Raw genomic sequence first — 19,961 nt, 5'->3', positions numbered from 1 at the left:
ATTTTCTCATATATATGAAGAATAATTATTTAATTTTCCTTAAAATTATTTTAGGAAAAGATAAGAAGAAAAAGTTACAGTATTAAAACTTAAGAAAAAATCAGCAAATCACACATTATCATATTAGGATATTCCCTAAGGCCAAATTATGTGTATGTAATACAATAATATGCAAAGTGAAAATAGAACTTTATTAAAAAATACTAATATAAAACATTAGTTTTAATAATAAGTTTAACTTAAAATTAGAAAATGAAAGGATTATTAAATTAAACAAGAGTAGATGGTAATAGAGCTCCTTGTGGCTAAAAGCTTGGGCTCTGGAGTTTTGGATTGCTTAGGTTCAAATTCTAGGTTTGCCATTTCCCGGCTATGTAACTATATACATAGAGCTCAGTATTTGTAGATGAGAGATATTGTTCTCTGATTTATCCCTTAATATATTCTCATTTTCCAGCATATAGTAGACACAATAAATATTGTCGAATGTATGAAAAAGTTGCACCTAAGACCTATTTCATGAGAGAGTACACTTGAGTCATAAAGTTATAAACTATATCTTTGTTTTATTATCAGTCATTGGAAAGGAGTAACTGTACCTTTTATACTCCTATGTACATAACCTTGTAGATGTTAAGTAAATGTAAATTGGCCAATTACTGGAGACTATATATAATGAACAAACTCATTATCAACATTTGGGTCTGCTTAAGTGACAGAATATTTCATGAATATTTAATACCTTTACTTATGCACATAGTTATCTACTTCTTCTTGTCATGAGAGAATTGGCTCCATCTGGTTTAATTTGGTTCTTACTCTAGAGACCTAGGACTCCATGGAACCCATTCATTGGAGAGGGTAGGAAGGATAGCATGTGAGTGCTCAGTCATCCCTTCTATGTGTCTGCATGTTAGATCTCCCTTAAGATTCCTTTAACAAAGATACCTCAACTAATAGAAAAGTCTAGAAGACACTGCTCTAGTATGCAATGCCTGTGCAGATAGCAAAAGTTAAAACAAGAAAAGAAATGCATATGGTTCTAAAAGAGTTAGCCATGCCCCCACCTCTCATCTTCTCTTATTGCATGTCTTTCTCGAAAATACGTGTGGAAGCTAGTGGATAGGTGTTATGTATTTTGGCTCAAGTTGGGACACTTTACCATTTACATTTTCCTTAACTGCAGGTGTTTTCATTTTAATTCTCACACTCTGGGGAGAATTGACATTATTCCAATCAGAAGAAAGTACTAGACTTTTAGTTTGTTGCCCATCCTCAGAAGTGTCTCCTTAATATAGATCATCAGGGAATTGATCAGGAATAAGAACTGGGGCAAAAAGCAATTTTTATGAGGATATTTAAACAAGATCCATTTTTAGTTTTCCTAATATTTACATGCTTTCCATTGGGGAATGAGCAGGCACTTGACTCTCTGCTATTGAGAATCTCTGTGGTACCCATGAAGATTAAAGAGTATTATATCTTATAAAGACAGAAGCCTAATGTACAGCTTATCTTTATTAAATTGAAAGAAATTTTGCAGCTATTTGATCTCCCAAATCTGTTTTACTGTGTCAAAGCATATGTTGTACGCTCATGTTTTCGGTGTATTCTCCTGTGGAATAGCAGTCCCCCTCCAGTACAATAAAAAAGCATCCATAAGCTAGAAAAAGGTCTCAGCATTGCTCACATATTCAGGCAAATCAATTAGTTAGATTTGGCAAGAATACCAAAATTGTTGCTTGAACATTGTATTGATATTTAAAAAATTGAAGGATATACTTAAGAGAGGTCAAAATGTATAGATGTTGATTTTTCCCGCATTACCCAGATATGCAAGATACATAAACAGTTTTGATGAGGACCTTGTGAAGAATACATAATAAGCCCTTGATTGAATCAAAATCATTTTAAACAGAAACGTGTCTTCCAAAGGATGAGCTTGAGGTTCAATTGTAATTCTATTTGAGCCTAGAGATTTGGTATTAAAAAAATGGGTTATGACCTGGTTTTGTTTTTTCTTTCCCCAAAACATTCCCTCCCTGCTGCCAGCTCATCTTAGTAGAAGCAGAATATGTTTAAAAATCCATTATATTTTTTATTGGCTGGGACACTAATGGAGGGCTCCACGACAGCTCTATTTTACAGGCTGAATACTTTAATTAGGCTGGTTACTGATCAGTTGTTGTGATATTGATTGTGTCATTTATCAAAGAGCTGGAAAAGCAGGAAAAAAAATTTTTGTTCTTGTTGTTATTGTTAAATCAAAAAGCACAAGGCTGTGCAAGGCAAGTCCTATCTCTTCTGCCTGCTAGGGCTCCAGCTTTAATTTAGGAATAGCTCACCTCCTCTACCAGGCTGGGTTTGATGAGCAGCACAGAAGCAAAGGATAACACATTGGGTGTGGGAAAAGTGTTACAAGCTTTGACAAAAAGCTAAAGGACCTTCACCAGCTGAAAACATTTTCGTTAAGAATGCATGAATTGAATGTTTCAAATATTTTGTTTAGCTAGCTAGATACTGAATTTTTGTAACTAAAGAGGAAAATATAAATCAAATGCATTGTTTTAGCCCAATGCTTTTCTCAGAAGGAAAGAGCTTGGGGGATCAGATCTGTTTTCCTGTTTGTGGCATGTTCCTCTTACAAATGGTCAAGGGAACAGCCATGATATGGTTTCCAAATTATTTACTTCCTGGAAATCTGTTAGGGAGGCAAATAATACGAGCAAGCCTGTAGCCCGGTTCTTTGTGCCTCAATCCTCTGGGAAAAATAGCTAAAGTTCTCTCTAATCAGCCACTTGCTCTTACCTCTTCTGCACCTGTGGAAGACGGCTTGTGGGGGTGTTATTCTAGATAGAGCAGTTTTAAGAAACTATGGATTTGTTTACAGAGTGTCAAGTCAAAATAGGAAGGGGGAAAAAATACTCTAAGGAGAACCACTGTCTGGCATTGTCACAGCAGTTTGTTTTAGCTCCTGGCCAGAAGACCTAATGTCTGCAGTGGGGCACACTCATGACATTTCAGTGGCAAACCTGCATGGGTTCTGACCTGTCCTAGAGCATATACACTTAGTTGTGCAGAAAGAGAGAGAGAGGGAGGAACCAGCTGGTTGGCAGCGAAACACCGTTGGCATGAACTGTATTCTTCTGTTGACACTGCCAAAAGCTGTACTCCCAGATGGAAGAAAATTTGAAAGAAGCCAGTTGTAAGTGGGGGAGAAAATAATAAAGTTAATCCTTTTTTGTGTCGGCTATCAGCACTCCTAATCCTTAGTACCACGTTGTTAGTATTTTTTATTTCGTATTCAACGATGCTTTAACTGATAGGGCCATTTTGATTTTTCACAGTTGAGGACTTACATGCAATAGACTCTTGAAAGACTATTCATACATTGATTCTTCTTTCGCTTTGCTTCAATTGACTAAGATGGAACATATTTAAAAAGTAAGTGTAATTTTTATTTTCATCCCTTAGGAGTCTGTAGAGTGTGGGGCATTTTCCAGGTTGTGCTTTGAGAACAGTCAAAATGCTGCAGCCACCTCCAGGCCTAATGGTAACAGTACACCGCATCCGTTTGGTGCTTACTGTCCACAAGACAAACAGAAAGGTAAGAGTCTGTCCATTTTCATCCACTGCAAATGGAGTGAGAAAACACAAAAGTGCTTTTTATTGAAAAGAAGAAAGGAACAAAGGGGAGTTAATTAGACTAAGTACAGACTTTGTTCTGAGCGTCATGAACACTGAGAGCTGGTGGGAGTGCTGACTCAGAACTTGAGAATCAGATTCCTGGCAGTGCCTCCAGTTTAAGTGACAGTTTCTATGTTTGCTGCCCCAAACATGGAGGGTTATGTATAAAACAAACCATGACTGAAGAATCAAAGATGGCAAACTGTTATTTTTTTTATTTTTATTTTTTTTTTTTGTCTTTTTGTCTTTTTCCGTGTCCGGCAACGGATCGCAACCCTCAGTGTTGCCCCCGTACCGGACCGGGGACCGGCAACGGGATCGCAACCCTCGGTATTGCTCCCGTGCCTCGCTCAACCAGTGAGCGGGAGCCGGTCCGTATGTGGGATCCGAACCCTCGGGCGGGAGCGCCGCTGCGCTTCCCAAGCGGCGCACTATCCAGTGCACCACCGGGCCGGCCCCAAACTGTTATTTTTTTAAAGATCTTTTAATATTGGAAGTTACTGAGTATAAATAATTACTAAACTTAAAAAAAAGTATAGCCTTGGCCGGCCCGGTGGCGCACTGCGCTAGTGCGCCGCTTGGGAAGCGCGGCAGCGCTCCCACCGAGGGTTCGGATCCCACATACGGACCGGTTCCCGCTCACTGGCTGAGCGAGGCGCGGGAGCAACACTGAGGGTTGCGATCCGTTGCCGGTCCCGGTCCGGTACGGGGGCAACACTGAGGGTTGCGATCCGTTGCAGGACACAGTAAAAGACAAAAAAAAAAAAAAGTATAGCCTTGCATTAAACCATAAAATGGTAATAACATGGTTCAGATTTATGCTTGATTCTGAGTGTGGTAAATAGATAAATACCATGGCCTAAAACCATTATGGGACTGTTGGAATGTCTTGTTGTTGTCTTGCTGCACTGTCTTTCTCTTAGTATCTGGTGCAGATCATATTTCTAGACTCCAGATGTCAAAAACCTGGGTTTTCTTCATTGTTTTTCAGAAATTATACTTCAGGTCACCAGGAAAATCATTTTACTTCCCTGTGTCTCTTTTCTTTAATAACTTTCTTTATATATATATATATATAAAGAAAATACGTATTCATTGTAGAAAATTTAGAGACAAGTAATAAAAAGAAAATGTAATATTACTCATACTTCTATCTATCAAAGATCCTAATCAATAACATTTTTATGAATATCTCTCAAGTTTTTTCCTCAAGCAAATATGTATACACAAAATGAAATGAAAATGCAGTGTACATATATGTAAGGTTTGGGAAATTGCCTTTTTAATTAATAGCACATTATGAGCGTCTTACTGTCATTGAACATTCTTCGATCACATTCAGTAGTTGCATAGTAGTCTGTTGAATGGAGGCACTGCAGTGTGTTATGTAATCACTCCTTTATATTTTGAACACTTAAGATGTTACCAAAATTTAACTATGTGGGAACAAGTTCCTAAGTCTGAGATTACCCCATCAGAACAAATTTGTAAATCTGGTGTTACTCTAGAATTAAATTGTCTCATCAGAATGGGGTGTAGTTTTTCTTCTGAATTCTTCCATTTTACCAAGAGTAGCAGTGACAGCTGTTACCATTTAAGTATTTACTCTCTGTTAGATACTATGTTAAGCAATTTACATGCACACTCAAAGTGGGTAATATTATTATCCTCATTTTACAGATGAAGAAATAGAAAGTTAGTGAGAGTAAATAATTTACCCAAGACCACATACTTGATACATACAGAGTCTGGATTCAATTCATGTCTCTCTGACTTAAGTTCATCTCGTAAACCACAGCATGGGCCCTGGCTTACACTGATCCCTTGAACTATTGAAGTCCTTTCACCTGATACTAAGAATATCTATTAGAAGCTGATTTTACTTTGTATCCAGATAAGGAAATACTCAGTATATCGTTGCTCATTTCAAAAAAAATTAAGGTTTCTCAGACCAAGATCTCCTTCTGAGACCTTAAATAACAATAGATAAGAAGTCTGGGAAAGGAACAGCAAGGTTTCTACAGACAGAACAGCCTTCTTTTTATTATGCCCATATTGTGATGATGAACATTGACATTTCTATTAAAATATCTAGACTTCATATAATTTGATTGGCATTTAATTCTCAAGCAACATGTGGTCCAGTGACTAAATTCAGAATTTTGTTCCTAGTGACACCAATGACATCCAAAGGAACATTGAGCACCTTACTTCTTATCCTGTTTCATTTTCAGTACCTATAAAATATTGATGCTGAGATGATACTTACACAACATATTTATAGAAGACATTGAGATACTCAGTGTATGGGATATTTCCAGAAAGGATAGCAAAGACTAATGTAATGAAACTATAGAACTAGTTAAAGTATAAGGATATATCCAGAAAAAAAATTATTAATAGTAAAATCCATTCAGAGCACATGCTAAAATAAAATGTAGTAATACTTTGGAACTTCAGTAGAATGTTCAAACTTTGTATCTCTACTGAACAAATAAAGTCCTTTGAGCACAAGTGGCCACAGACAAATGCTGAGTGGTTATATCTCTTGTCTTCCTCCTGAGACATAGATCCAGACAGACAGTTTTTACACCAGTGAAATTACTGTGCAGATTAGCTACCTACAAGGTCCCTATTTCACTTCCTCCCCCACCTCGATTTTCCAAGTTAACATTAAAAATCCAGTTCTGGGCCGGCCCGGTGGCGCACTGCTACAGTGCGCCGCTTGGGAGCGCGGTGGTGCTTCTTCACTTCCTCCCCCACCTCGATTTTCCAAGTTAACATTAAAAATCCAGTTCTGGGCCGGCCCAGTGGCGCACTGCTACAGTGCGCCGCTTGGGAGCGCGGTGGTGCTTCTGCCGAGGGTTCGGATCCCACATACAGACCGGCCGCTCACTGGCTGAGCGAGGTGCGGGCGCAACACCGAGGGTTGCGATCCCGTTGCTGGTCCTGGTCCGGTACGGTTGTGACACTGAGGGTTGCGATCCGTTGCCGGTCACGAAAAAAGACAAAAAGGAAAAAAAAAAAATCCAGTTCTTTCAAGAAGTGACTCCACTAACAATTGTTTTTTAAATAGTAGAGAAAATTTATTATTTCCCTGTGGATCTGTGATACCAGTATCAGATTATAAGAATTAGGCCTATCAAAGCATAGACTCATTAAATTTTAATTGTTAGAGGACAATAGATGAAATCTCTTACTTTTTATAAGCCTATTTACTTACAGATAAAAAATTATAACAGAATTTTTAAGCATAATGCTATAGAAGAAAATCATGATCATCACCTCTTTGTGATATTAATGACATTTTATATTTTGAGAATTACTGTGAGTACTTGAGTTTCAGATCCATGTAAAGTAGTAACAGGCCATTAAGACTCATGTAACTTGAGTGTTGACTTACCACAACTGATTTTTTTTAAGAATCTTCTTTAGAAAAACAAGATTAACTTGACAAAACGTAGTATCTAGTGAGCAAAAATAGATGGAACACAGAATATCACCATTCGATTTTTAAATATACAAAAATAGATGGAACACAGAATATCACCATTCGATTTTTAAATATACAAAAATAGATGGAACACAGAATATCACCATTCGATTTTTAAATATACAAAAATAGATGGAACACAGAATATCACCATTCGATTTTTAAATATATATTTTTGTAGTAATAGTACATACCCCCCCCAGTTCCCAGTTCTTTTTTTTTTTTTTTTTTTTTTTACTTTTGTCAAGCTACTGCACAGAAGAGGCATTTTTAGAATGATAGGATGAATGTTTGTAGAAATTGTAACACCAGAAAATTTGCATTTGTGTTGGAAAATTGCTAGCAATGCCCATAGTGGAATAAGTGTGGTGCTCCAAGATGGTAATAAGGATCGAGGTTGTGTCCCAAGGGTTTGCTATAAAATCCTGTAAAGCATTTGAATGGTAATGAAGTGCACCAACACTGTATTTTCTGAGGAATCTTGCTGGCAGATCTCACTCTGGGCCTAGTAATAGCCTAAGTGCTGTCTGCCTCTGGTTTGTTATTTCCTCTCCTTTCATCCCTCTCGTCTCCCCTCTTGTGCTCTTCTCCTGCTTCCCCCCCCTTTCAGCTCAAGTGCACCCCATCACAGATTACCCCCAAGCCTGCCCAGCATCACCCACTGGGTCTGGCCTTTCATCCCCACCTCAAATCAAAGGTTTTGGTTCTGTGTCCTTCCCCACTGGATCTATATTCCCTGGAGTCTCTGGAGGAGACACATAATAGGGTAATTATTTCTAATGTGCATCCTCCTGGGAACCAGCATGTATCTACCCCGCTATAGCACATAAGGTACTGCCTCTGAAGTTGTGATCAGACATTGAATTATACTTTTCAATTTGACTGTTTATTGGATACCTCCATTTTGCAGAATATCAGGAATAAAAGATGAATGCAATGTAATTTTTGCCCCAAGAATAGTCTAAAGCAGGGGTCAGCAAACTTTGTTCATAAAGAGCCAGATAGTAAATATTTCAGGCTTTGTGGGCCACAGGATCTCTGTCACAATCAACTCTGCCATTGTACTGCAAAAGCAGCCATAAACAGTATGTAAATGCATGGGTGTAGCTGTGTTCAATAAAACTTTATTTACAAAGCCAGGAGTCAGGCTGGTTTTGGACCATGGCCATAGTTTGCTGGCCCCTTGTCTAAAGTCACAATCTCTTTTATCCATGTTTTCCAGTCTGACCTTGGCAAGATGGATCCTACAAAATAAACAACAAAAACAAAAGATGGTAATTAAAAGGAGGGCTGTTTGACCATCAATGAAGTAGTGACTAAAGGGTACACTGCCAGCATTCACAGGCATGTAAATATAAACAGTGACTATCAAGAGAACTGTACTTTGTACACTCAATGAAATCCAGAAATATTATTTCTAGGAGAAAAGAATTCCAGACTTCTACACTGATACAGGGCTTAACAAAGGTTTTTGGGCCAGAGAAAAAACATACCTTATGGCATCTGAATATGTTGTTTAAAAAGTACCAAAAATAGAGAGTCAACCAACAAGATACCTATCACCACTTTAAAAATAACAACAAAAACCACATAGGTGGTTCAAGTGAATGTAATAAAAATTAAAGTTAATGGTTGTAATAAAACTTGAAGCAGCCAGAAAAAAGGCTGCAGAAGCGGAAGGAGAGGAGAAAAGAGGACAACTAGGAAGTTATCTGTACTCTAGGAAGAGAAATCGACATAAGTAAATAGATGATAGCTTGATGAATCAATAAACAGCTCATTGCAAAATCAGCAGGTGATAAATGTTATACAGTAATTACTTTACATAATATTAAGTAATAGATAAACCTAAAATGTCAGTGGATAAATAAAGACAGTATTTCTTGGTCATACTACAGCCCACCGAGTCTCGGCAGCAGGATGGGGACTGTGCTCCTCCGTGATTAAGGAACCGAGGCTCCTTCCTTTGGTTGCTAGACCATATTCTAGCACATCATCACCTGGCTTTTGAGTTGTATTTGGGGAATGGGGAAGAAAGTGGAGATGGTGCACCCTCTCTCAACCACTGAGACTGGGAATGACATTTTCCATAGCAGCTTACATTCCATCAGCAAGAACTAGTCTAGGGAAAAAGAGGGCTAAAAAAATGGTATCTAGTTGTATGCCCAGGGTGAGAGGCAGACAGCAGATATAGTGAGCACTAGTCCTGTTTTCTCTGCCATTTTTGTAAAGGTACTGACAGATCCTAGGCAGCAGTGATGTTTGAGGTGGACCTTGGGAGAAGGGTAGGACTTTGACAGATGAAGTGAGTTTTGCAATTATATTACCAAAGACACTGTGCAGGAAAGCCCTGGCGTGTGGTCAGGGAACAGTACACAGTCTTGGGTGACTAATGTGTAATTGGAGATAAAGTTGACTACCAGGGATGCAGACCTTTATTCTGTAAGCAGTTGTGCACAACTGAAGTGTTTTTGAGCAATCAAGTTACTTGATGACACATGTTTACCACTGGTGTGGAAGATGGACTGGGAGGTGGAGGCTAGAAAGATTACAACCAGCAGAAAAAATGTTGTACCAACTTGTCCCTTATCTACATTATAGTTCTTCTGCTCTGTTTTTCTTAGCAAATCTCTGGCTGCCTGACTACTGCCACTACTACCAGATCCCTGGGTCCCTAGGGGTGGTGGGCAGGAGTCAGGCGTGGCTGCGTGTGTCATCATGCTTCTTTACCCTGGTTACCTGCTGATCAGACCTCCTGCTTGCAGCCTCATTCCCAGGGACACATCGGCACTGCTACAACTACCTCCATATTAGACTTGTCCCTAGGGCAGAGCTTGGGGCATCGGGCTTCTCCATAGAAACAGAAGCAATGGGGTGTGTGTGTGTGTGTGTGTGTGTACGGTACAGCAGATAGGGTAATTATTTCGTGTGTGTGTGTGTGTGTGTGTGTGTGTGTAAATAAAGTGATCTATCATAAGGAATTGGCTCATGCAATTGTGGAGGCTGACAAGTCCCAAGAGCTGCAGAGTGAGTCAACAAGCTGGAGACCCAGGAGAGCTGATGTGTAGTTCCAGTCCAAAGGCCTGAAAACCAGGAAAGCTGAGGGCCTGGTTTCAGTCTGTAGGGGAAGCAGGATTAAAACCCAGAAAGAGCTGATGTTTCCATTTGAATCTGAAGGCAAGAAAAGTTGATGTCCTAGTTTAAAGGCAGTGAGGCAGGAGGAATTCTCTTACTCAGGGGAGGGTAAGCCTTTTTTGTTCTATTCACGTCTTCAACTAATTGGACGAGGCTCACCCAGATGAGAGAGGGCAATCTGCTTTACCCAGTCTACTGATTTAAATGTTAATTTCATCCAAAAACAGCCTCATAGAAATTCCCAGAATAATACCTAGGTACCCAGTGGCCCACTCAGGTTGACACAAAAAAATTAACCATCACACCTGGCATGTGAACAGGTAAAAGCTGGTTCTGTTACCTACAGTAGTTCCCAAGGACAGAGAAATCTTTCCCTTATTGCATCAGTCAGGAACAAATAGAATCCACATTTTGCCAAATATCTCACTGTAATAGATACACAGTAGAATTTTTGCTTTATGGAATAATAATCCCTTACATTAACATTTATAGTCACTGCTTGAATATGCACCATCTTATTTAATCCTCACACTCCTCCAATGAAGAAGATATCTTATCACCACTTTATAGATTTAAAAAGCAAGGCATGGAGAAATCAAGTAATTTGCTCAAGTGCACAAAACAATAGGAGCCAGAGTTGGAAACATGGCAGTCTTGCTCCAAAAGCCATATTCTTAACCAGGATGGTCTGTAATGCTTTGCATACATTAGTTAATGTTATTATTACTTATGGGCATTAAGTGATAAACTGTACATAAATCTTAACACAATTTCTGGTATGCAGTAAGATCTCAACAAACCTTACTTGTTATTAGTTGTAGGGATATTCAGGATACATGTCTATTATTACAGTACAGAGTAGATTGGGAAAAATATACATTTTTATTAGGTGAAGAAACCAGGATTCAAATCCCAGTTTTTTGCTTATAAGGCCTTAAACCTTGGTGTTTCCCTATGGGACAGATGCAAAAAGAGTGGTTTTTCCCCTCTGCTATGTCTAAATGGTGAGTAGATATACTGTATCTCATAACTTTTTAAAGAATTGTCACTGAGGCAAATGTTTAAATCACCATGTAATCCAGAGTATTCATTATAGAGTCTTGTTTACAAAAATGTTAAGGCATGGAAGAGATGTCTGTGTTAATCTTCCCCAAATCACAGGTAGTGAGTATGTGTTAGCCTTTCATAGATGAGAAAAGGTAGTCAAGGGGCATGACCTTGACTTGCCAGGGATCACAGCAGGTCACCAGTGTAAAAATATATTAGCAGGCTTAGATTTCCTCCTACAGGCTGTATTAATTCTCATACAAATCCTTTGGTTCCATGCAAGGACTTATTTATTTCAAGGCTGGTTTATGTGTTGGTTAAAATTGTGTCTGAGAGATGGACTGAAATGAAACCAGGTACTGAACGTGCCTCCAGTTTACTACAGCTTCATTCGTTCTTTCTTTATAGACCTCTTGCTTCCCGATGACGGATGGGCCGAGAGTGAAGTACCACCTTCTCCTCCACCACATCCTGGCCTGGAATTGGGCCTTGAAGATTACAGCCACAGGTATTGATAAAATGATATATCATAAGTGTTTCCTGTTATTGTTTTTCTGGGAAAACTCAACAACTTTATTTTAACTCTATTTCTTTCCAGAATGGAAATCTCACAGTACCTATAATTCCTTTCCAGTGTAAGCTTCTCACAGCTAATAGCTTAGATGGTTCATATTTTGCTCCCTAGAATTTGTTAAAATTCATCTTACACTATTAAAATATTTAAGAAAATGGTTCAGATTTTTTTCTTACATGTTTAAAAACTGAAATGGTATAGCTCAAAGAAAAGTTATATGGGAAGGAATAAAACAAAACTGAGAAAACATAAAGCTTGCTTAGGGTGTTTTTTTTCATTGGTAATGGGCAAACCCTAAAGGTATTTTAAAAATAGATGTTCCAAGAAAGTTAATGGAATCTAAAATTTAGAGCAATATCATATATAATGTAAAATATAGAAAAGTGTACCCAATATTATATTCATTCTGTAATAGAAACTAAAAAAATCAATAATTTTTAGAATCACACAAGCATGAGAGAGAGATTTACTAAGCATACAAGCTATTTGACTACTGGAATTCATAGATTTTGTTTTTCTGATGAGTTTTAAAAATCATTAAATTGTCCCTTTGCTATTTTCTGTATTTATTATGGCTGTTAAAAACTGCATTTTATTCCATTCTATGTCCCATGATAATCCTGTGAAATTTCTTCATTTTTCTTGCAGCAACGCTAGTGTCATTTCTATTTTGCCTTTTAATACAATCTGCTAAAAATAAAGCAACACAAGAGTATAGCTAACTGTATTAGATGGAAGCTTACCTATATTTAGCTACCTCTGATTCTTATACTTTTAAAGTCAGTTATCTTACTGAAACACAATTTCTTGAACTAGATTAATAATCACAATAATTTTCTAGATCAGTGTCTCTGGGGGTTTCTTGAAAGAAAATGTGGGCATATCTAATTTTGTTCATTCATTTCTATTGCCTGCTTCTATTCTGATTCAAAAATGACAGTTTAGTGATATAAAAAATTCATATGAAAGATAATTTCATTCATTCTACTTTACTGTTTATTCTATATCTCTTCTGTGCAAAACTGTTGGGATGGCACAAAGATGAACCAGATATAAACACAGCCTCAAGAAGCTTATAGACTAGTGGGTAGACATGTGAGACAACTAGAATGCAAGGTGATACTTACCAGAAGATGTACATAAAAGGCTCTGGGCATCTGAGACAGAGGAGAATGCTTCTAGATAGAGGAATCAGGAAAAAAGGCTATGGTAAAAGTGTCATTTGAGCTTAACCTCAAATCATGAATAGTGGGTGGACATGAGATGAGCCCAGGAAGGGAGGGAACTTCAGAAAAGGGAAGGATGGAAGGAACAGCATGAAGGTGGGAAAGTAGACTGATCTGTGCAACTTGCATCATGGCTGACTAGCCAGACGACAAAGCCCGGAGTGCAAGGATAAGATATACAGACTTTATTCAGTAGATAGTAAAATCTTATTGAAGTGTTTTAGCAGACAGTAGCCATGATAAAACCTGGGACTTCATTGTGTATAACATGGATTGGGTAAACAGAGGCTCTTTGGATACCTCATGGGGCAATTGCAGTGAGAGGTCCTGAGGACCTGGGATGGGAAGGTGAGAGAGAAACTCTCAGATGAGAAAATTTCAGGTGAGTGAGGTGGTTTAGATAGAATTATTGGGATTTAGCAACTTCCTTTTTGACTTCTCTAGTGTCTCCAAAGATTTCCTCCTTTCACTTTTCTGTAAAGCTCATTTTTCTGTGATCTTGGTTGGGGGGGGAAGCTAATATTGTCCCTCACTGTTGTAAATCTTCATTACATGGTGTGAACTAGTAACTTACATTTCCTTTTCACCCACTTTCTTCCTCACCCCGGTGTGTAGCCTTCTGTTCTCACTACTTTATTAGAACTGCTCTCAAATGTCAACAGTAATCTCCTTTCAGCCCAAAGGATAACATTTTATTAGACTTTATTCTTCTTTTCTGCTCTGACATTAACTTTTCTTTTCTGTCATTGTCATTCATTCACTCACTCATCCATTAAAAAATATTTCTGGAGCTCTGAGCCAGACACTGTAGAAGGAACTCAAATGGATTGGAAAACATCCCTGCCTGCAAAAAATGTGGTGTCCTCTCGAGAAGACAGACACACAGACAATTAGGATGGAGGCTGCTAAGCATTAGATACAAAACAGGGTGGTAGTGAGGAATGAGCCATTAACTCTGCCTGTAGTTGTCAAGGAAGGACTCACAGGGGGGATGGTGTTTGAATGGTTTCCTGGAAAGCGGAAAGGAGCTCACTGGGCAGAGAAGTGGTGGGAAGGGCAATGCATGTTAGGAAACAGTGATGGGAATGCATAGTGCTTTCACTGTGGCCAAAGCTTACATTATCTAGGGGAAGAATCAATGGGAAGGAGTTGTCTGCCATGCTCTGTGAGTGCCATGCATCTTTAGAGAGCTGCAGGGAAGCATTAAAGGGCTTCCAACCTGGGGATGACAATATCAGGCTGTGTGGTTTCAGTTGTAGAAGATGGAGTAGATGGGGGAAGCCACAGACAAGGAGAGGCGTTAGACTCAGGACTAGCAAGGGAAGAGCAAGGCCTAAGTTAAGGGGGACATGGCATGGGTGAAGAGTAAAGGACAGGGACATTTTTAAGCCAGATAGAACAAGTCTTATGCCTTAAAACTCTCCCCGTCCTGGGATCCTGTGTGTGACCTGCACCATCCTGCAAGCTGCTGTGTTGCCTAGGTGACCACAGCAGTGGGGGTTTGGATGTGTGAAACTTGGGTTGGAAGAAGGGCTGGAAGGGAGCCAGGAGGGCTGAGCAAGGGGGGCTGTCCTGTCTTTCAGAGAAAAACTTAAAAGCCCTCTAAAAGGAAAAAGTGGTGCTTTGGGGGGACCCAGTCTTGTGAAACAAAAACTGTTATTGCATGAGGAATGAAAGACAAATCTGATCAAACTTAATGCCAGTACTTTGAATCAAAATGAAATGAGGAAATTGTTGAACTCATTTGTATTGTTATGCCAACGATTATTGGAAGAAAGTTTAGAATGTGTCTAAATAAAAAATAAATAAAAGGGAAATATATTTTTTGCATGAAATCTTGAGGAGAGTGTGAGGCAAATTGACAGCAGGCAGAATATAGTGAATATTATTACCTAGCCAGACAACAATTGTTTATTCCCTACATGTTCATATTTTCCCTTTTCTCTCTCTCCCTTTCTCCTCTTTATTTCACACACAACCTACATATACTGTCATTCATAGTAGCCAGTTGTTGGAGCCTATCCGTGCACACCTGAGGCTTCAGATGTAGTATTTTTTGGCATACCTCTCAAAATCTACTTCCCCTGCCTTTTTATTTCGGACAGTTCTCCTTGAACATTCATTGCTGGCTCTTGTATGTCTTTCACATTCCTGGTTTGTCACCATCTTCAGGACACTGGCATATGTTTCATGCTACCCTTATTTATTCATTTTGCAGCATAATTTGACATTGAGTATCATTTCTATTTGGTAGATTCCCTGGTTGTTCATGCTGAAAACACGGCCTTTATCTAAGACATGTCCCTGGCCTGCTGTCAACTTCCAGCTTCCCACAGCTTCCACTGCAGCCCACTCAGCCATGAGCACATGCTAACTCCCTTCAAAGTTAAAATATGTCATATTTTATAGCTAATCATTGTGTCACCTTCTCACTCCAAACACTTTAATATGTAGCATAAAATTACAAACCATTTTACTTGTCTAACTTACATGTCTAAAATATTTTCAAATTAACTAATTCAATGCTGTACTCATTATTTCAGTGCACTCACTATATGCTCACATTGGCTCTAATCCCACAGTGTCTTATATTATACACACTTCCCTCCTTAAATACCTGCCAATCTGATATCAGCCTTATTTTGCCTTATTTCCATTTTGTACCACAGCAAGAGGGACCAGAAGGGTCACAATCAAAATAATGGTAACATGCATATATATATGCTGATCAATTTAATGAAATTATTTATATATATATATATAAGAATATTTGCTATATTCATATGTACAAAGCAGCTTTGTATATCCTTGATTATATCCCAACATTTGTATAAAAAACATTCACTTCATTTGGACAGATCCTAACTTGATGTTACTATAGCAAGTGGCATTGCCACCTTTTTTTTTTTAAGTGGGAATGGAGATCATTGTTTCTCAAGAGTCTGGGAAAATTTGAGGTCTTATTTCTAATTTGCCAATTATTGCTTAGTTTGGTAACATAATCTAAGACAATGAATTGGGTTAACCAATACTTTACTCAGTTGGGTAAATTCTCATAGTTAGCCTTGAGCAGTGCACTTTAAATGCAGCGTGATATATGGTTTAATGAGGAATATTCTTGTTTGTCCTAAGCCTCCTCCCTGAAGGCTTTCATTATACTGTATGACATCTGCTTTGATTAACTATTTGGTTTTCTTTTATTTCATGATATGAATCACTCTATTAAAACAAAAAGCTAACCTAAAGTGCAAGACACATAAAGCGTGAGCCAATTTTCATCAAAAGGGAAAGGCTTGATTTTGTGGATTCAGGATCAGTAACAGCCCATGTCCCAGACTGGCCACCATTTTAGCCACACCTTATAACTCTGGTCATGCCTTTGCCCCTGGTGAGCTGTGTGACCTTGGAATGTCAGTCTTCCTCTTTGGGCTTCAGGGTCTTATCTGAAAGATGAAGTGACCTTTAATCCCTTCCGGCTCTTAAATTCTTTGATTCTATGAAGGCCATGAGTCTTTCTGACACTAAACTCACATCATCACTAGAGATCAAAGGATAGAAAACTAAGTGCAAATAAAGGTCAAATAACATTTAAAGGCAAGTGCTTCCAAAAAGCCAAAGCTCAGGAGGAAGCTCATGTTCACAATAGCATCTCAGAATTCTTCTTTAAAATGGGCTGAAAAAAAATGAGAGTATTGGTATTCAGCCAGGCCAGGTCAGTAACACTAAGTGGGTCAAGGATTTTTGTTCACAATTGGCACATTTTGCCATCACTAGATACCCACCACTAATATATTTTATATGTCAATAGCTTCATCTTCTGAGAATACATCCAGATACTAGGGAAGAAGCTAAAAAAAAAGCTTCACGACTCTGAAGAATGGATTTAAACATCTTGAGAAATTTTTATGAAAACATGTAGAATCTTTTCATTGTAGAGTGCCTCAGACCCTCATTCACAGACCATTCTAACCTGCAGAAATAAAGAAAAGGATTATTAATAGCTCACATTGATTGAGTTCTTACTATGCTAGGCATTTTTCTCAGTATTTAACTTACTTTAATTTGCTTAATCCTTACAGAAACTTTATAGGGTAAATCATATTACTATCCGTTTTATGGATGAGGAAACTGAGGCCACACACCCTGGCATCCCCCTGTAGAGCCCAATCCCCTAGTTATCATAGGAGAAGAGAGAAGTGGTCTTGGCCACAGGCCTCTGAGAGTCTGATAAAAACAGAAATGGCAAAGAAACTTTAAAAAGCATAGATATCTGGGAAAGCTCAGAAATTTATAGTCATTCTGGAAGCAAAAAGCAGGTCTCCCTGCTTACTTGTTAACGAATCACTTCTATAGCACTTACTGTGTGCCAAATACTCATCTCTTAACTCATCCATCCTCTTAACAACCCTATGAAATAGAGAATGTAATTATACTCATTTTATACATGAGGAAATTGAAGCACAGAGAAGTGCAATAACTTCCCCAGGTCACACAGCTAGTAAGTAGCAGAGCTGGGGCTTAGAACCCAGCAGACCTGCTGCAGTGTCCTTGCTCTTGAGCACTATGCTGTGCTGCCTGTCATGAGTACTTACTTAATCTACCCTCCGTGTAATAATAATGGAGTTTCATTTATTTATTTAGCAACCATATTATTGCTGCATGTTAATTGTAATATTGCTGCAAGGAAATATTAAATATTCATGACTGATGGGTTTCAAGAAAAGGTTAAACTTATTTTGGTATGTTTAAAGTCGAGATTTCCCTATACATTTAAGAAGGACTTAAATATAGAAGAGTTATTTTTGTTGTCTTGGTATTTAAAGTATCAAACTTCAACTGTTTGAAAAATTCAATTCCAGTACTGTCAGATTTCCTAAGGATACTTGATTTGAGTTTTCACTGTATTTGGGATTAGGACAGAAGTTACATTCAGTTGAGCCACCATATTTACTTACTGAACAGATGAGAGTACCAAGGGAGAAAGTGTATGTAATTTGATTTATAAAAGTATATAAATATAATTTATGTCTAGATCAAGAAATAAGCCATATGATATTCAGCAAAAAGAAAATTCTTTGAGATTGACTACAAGTCTAAGAAGCCTATAATGGGCATTTGATGTGTCTTGTGTCTAAATCGTTAACTATGCTTTTCCTGTTGTTTCCTTTTGATATTGTTGATGAGCAGTCTATCTGCTCAGCATTAAAATTAGTTTTAGAAATAGACCTAAATAAAGTAGAAAACCAAACTTCTACAGCCATCAGTCATTCAACAGAATGGTTTTCTCTAAAGGATACAACCTTTTCACTTGTTTTTAAAGGAAGGGCATGTTTAGCCCACAGAAGTCTCCTAACGTGCACTTAGGCTCTACTGTTATCTGGTGACATCCTTTGAAGTGATAGTGCTTTACAGGCTCCCCTTACCCACTTAAAGTTATATATTGTACAGTGGGATCCCAATTAGCAAAAATTAGCAAAGAGTAAAACATATGAGCCAGAGAATATTTTATTTAAATTGTACGTCATGATAAAATACATGATAACGGAGTTGCTACATCTAATAAAAGAAACCTGAGATTCAAGAGTTGATTTAAAATACATGGGAGTAGCAGAGAGACTGATGAGGGGCTGTGTTCAGAATGAGAAATTCTCTCTCACTCTCTCTGTTTCTTGAGATTTTATTCTAAACCTAAATACGGCATATGGCTTTTCTCCGCAGCTCTGCGGTGGATTCGGCAGTATATTTCCCAGATCAGCACATCAACTTCAGATGTGTGACACCGGCCAGGCAGCCTGAATCAATTAATCTGAAAGCCTCGAAGAGCATGGACCTTGGTAAGCGAGGGTGAGGTGACATCCAGGTCAGCTCTCCGGCCTCAGCCCATCTATCTTCCCATATGTCCTGGCTTTGTTTCTTCAACTCAAACCTCAGGGAGCAAGGTCGGCAGAAGCCTGGAGTCATCTTATCTTCCTATTTCCTCACACATTTAATTGTAATTATCCTCTTTGTGAAAGAAAGGGGGAAATGATTTATTTTTATAAAGTGGGCCATAAAATGTTCTCCCTCTGTAGATCAGAAAAATATGATTCCTTCTGGAGGATCTGAATGCCAGAAGCATCTTTAACTCACCTGCCTTTGTATCTGCATTTCCTGTCCTTATGGATAAACCTGTGGCAGGGCCTGGGAGGATAATGTGGTTAAATGTTCCTCTTCCGTGGTGGTTCCAGTCCTTCTCTTCTTCTCCATGTATGATGGATAGGAATGGCAGCAATGGAGAAGATTCATCACTTTCCCCCAAATCCCATGATGCTGAAGGGAAGAAGGGTGCCTTGGGTTTGCCAGATTGAGGGTGTCAAGGTACCTTGGGTCGCTGCCAGAACAACCTTGTTGAGGTTCTGAGTACCACAGGGAATATCTGGGTGACTATTGGCTACCGGAACAGAGCAAGGGCCCCTGCCAACTGTGTTCTCTAGGCCCTGGGATGGGGGACCTCAGAAGATATCTCAGATACCCGAGAACATCACTGCCCTTCCACAGGCTCTTAGCACTATTAGTGAAAAGTGTGGGTGCGAAATAAGTTCTCAGCAAAATATTTATTGCTTTGCAAATGCTTGGAGGCCAGGCTTTGCAATTGTGTTTTTCTGGAGGCATATTATATATTTCATTAGTAGCAACAAGAAAAAAGAATAATCAAAACTGTATTCTCTTCCAAACAATCTGATAAATAGTGCTTATCTGTTACTCATTTACGGAAGTTCATGATAATGTTCAATCATGATGAAGCAAGATAAATTGATTT

The 19,961-nt window shown here is 38.5% G+C and overlaps 1 protein-coding gene across 1 annotated transcript in view; it reads left to right on the top strand.

Moving 5' to 3' along the window:
- Positions 1–19,961, top strand: part of PARD3B (par-3 family cell polarity regulator beta) — a 201,918-nt gene that overhangs the window by 82,532 nt on the left and 99,425 nt on the right. Inside the window, exons 9-11 of the mRNA XM_008585465.1 lie at positions 3,475–3,607; positions 11,771–11,870; positions 18,881–18,996. Coding sequence (XP_008583687.1) covers positions 3,475–3,607; positions 11,771–11,870; positions 18,881–18,996 — 349 coding nt within the window. The remainder of the gene's footprint in view (positions 1–3,474; positions 3,608–11,770; positions 11,871–18,880; positions 18,997–19,961) is intronic.

This window comes from Galeopterus variegatus, unplaced genomic scaffold (assembly GCF_000696425.1).
Source record: "Galeopterus variegatus unplaced genomic scaffold, G_variegatus-3.0.2 Scaffold3583, whole genome shotgun sequence".
Taxonomy (NCBI): domain Eukaryota; kingdom Metazoa; phylum Chordata; class Mammalia; order Dermoptera; family Cynocephalidae; genus Galeopterus; species Galeopterus variegatus.
The sequence above is the reverse complement of the archived record's forward strand: the minus strand, read 5'-3'. Positions and strand labels throughout refer to the sequence as shown.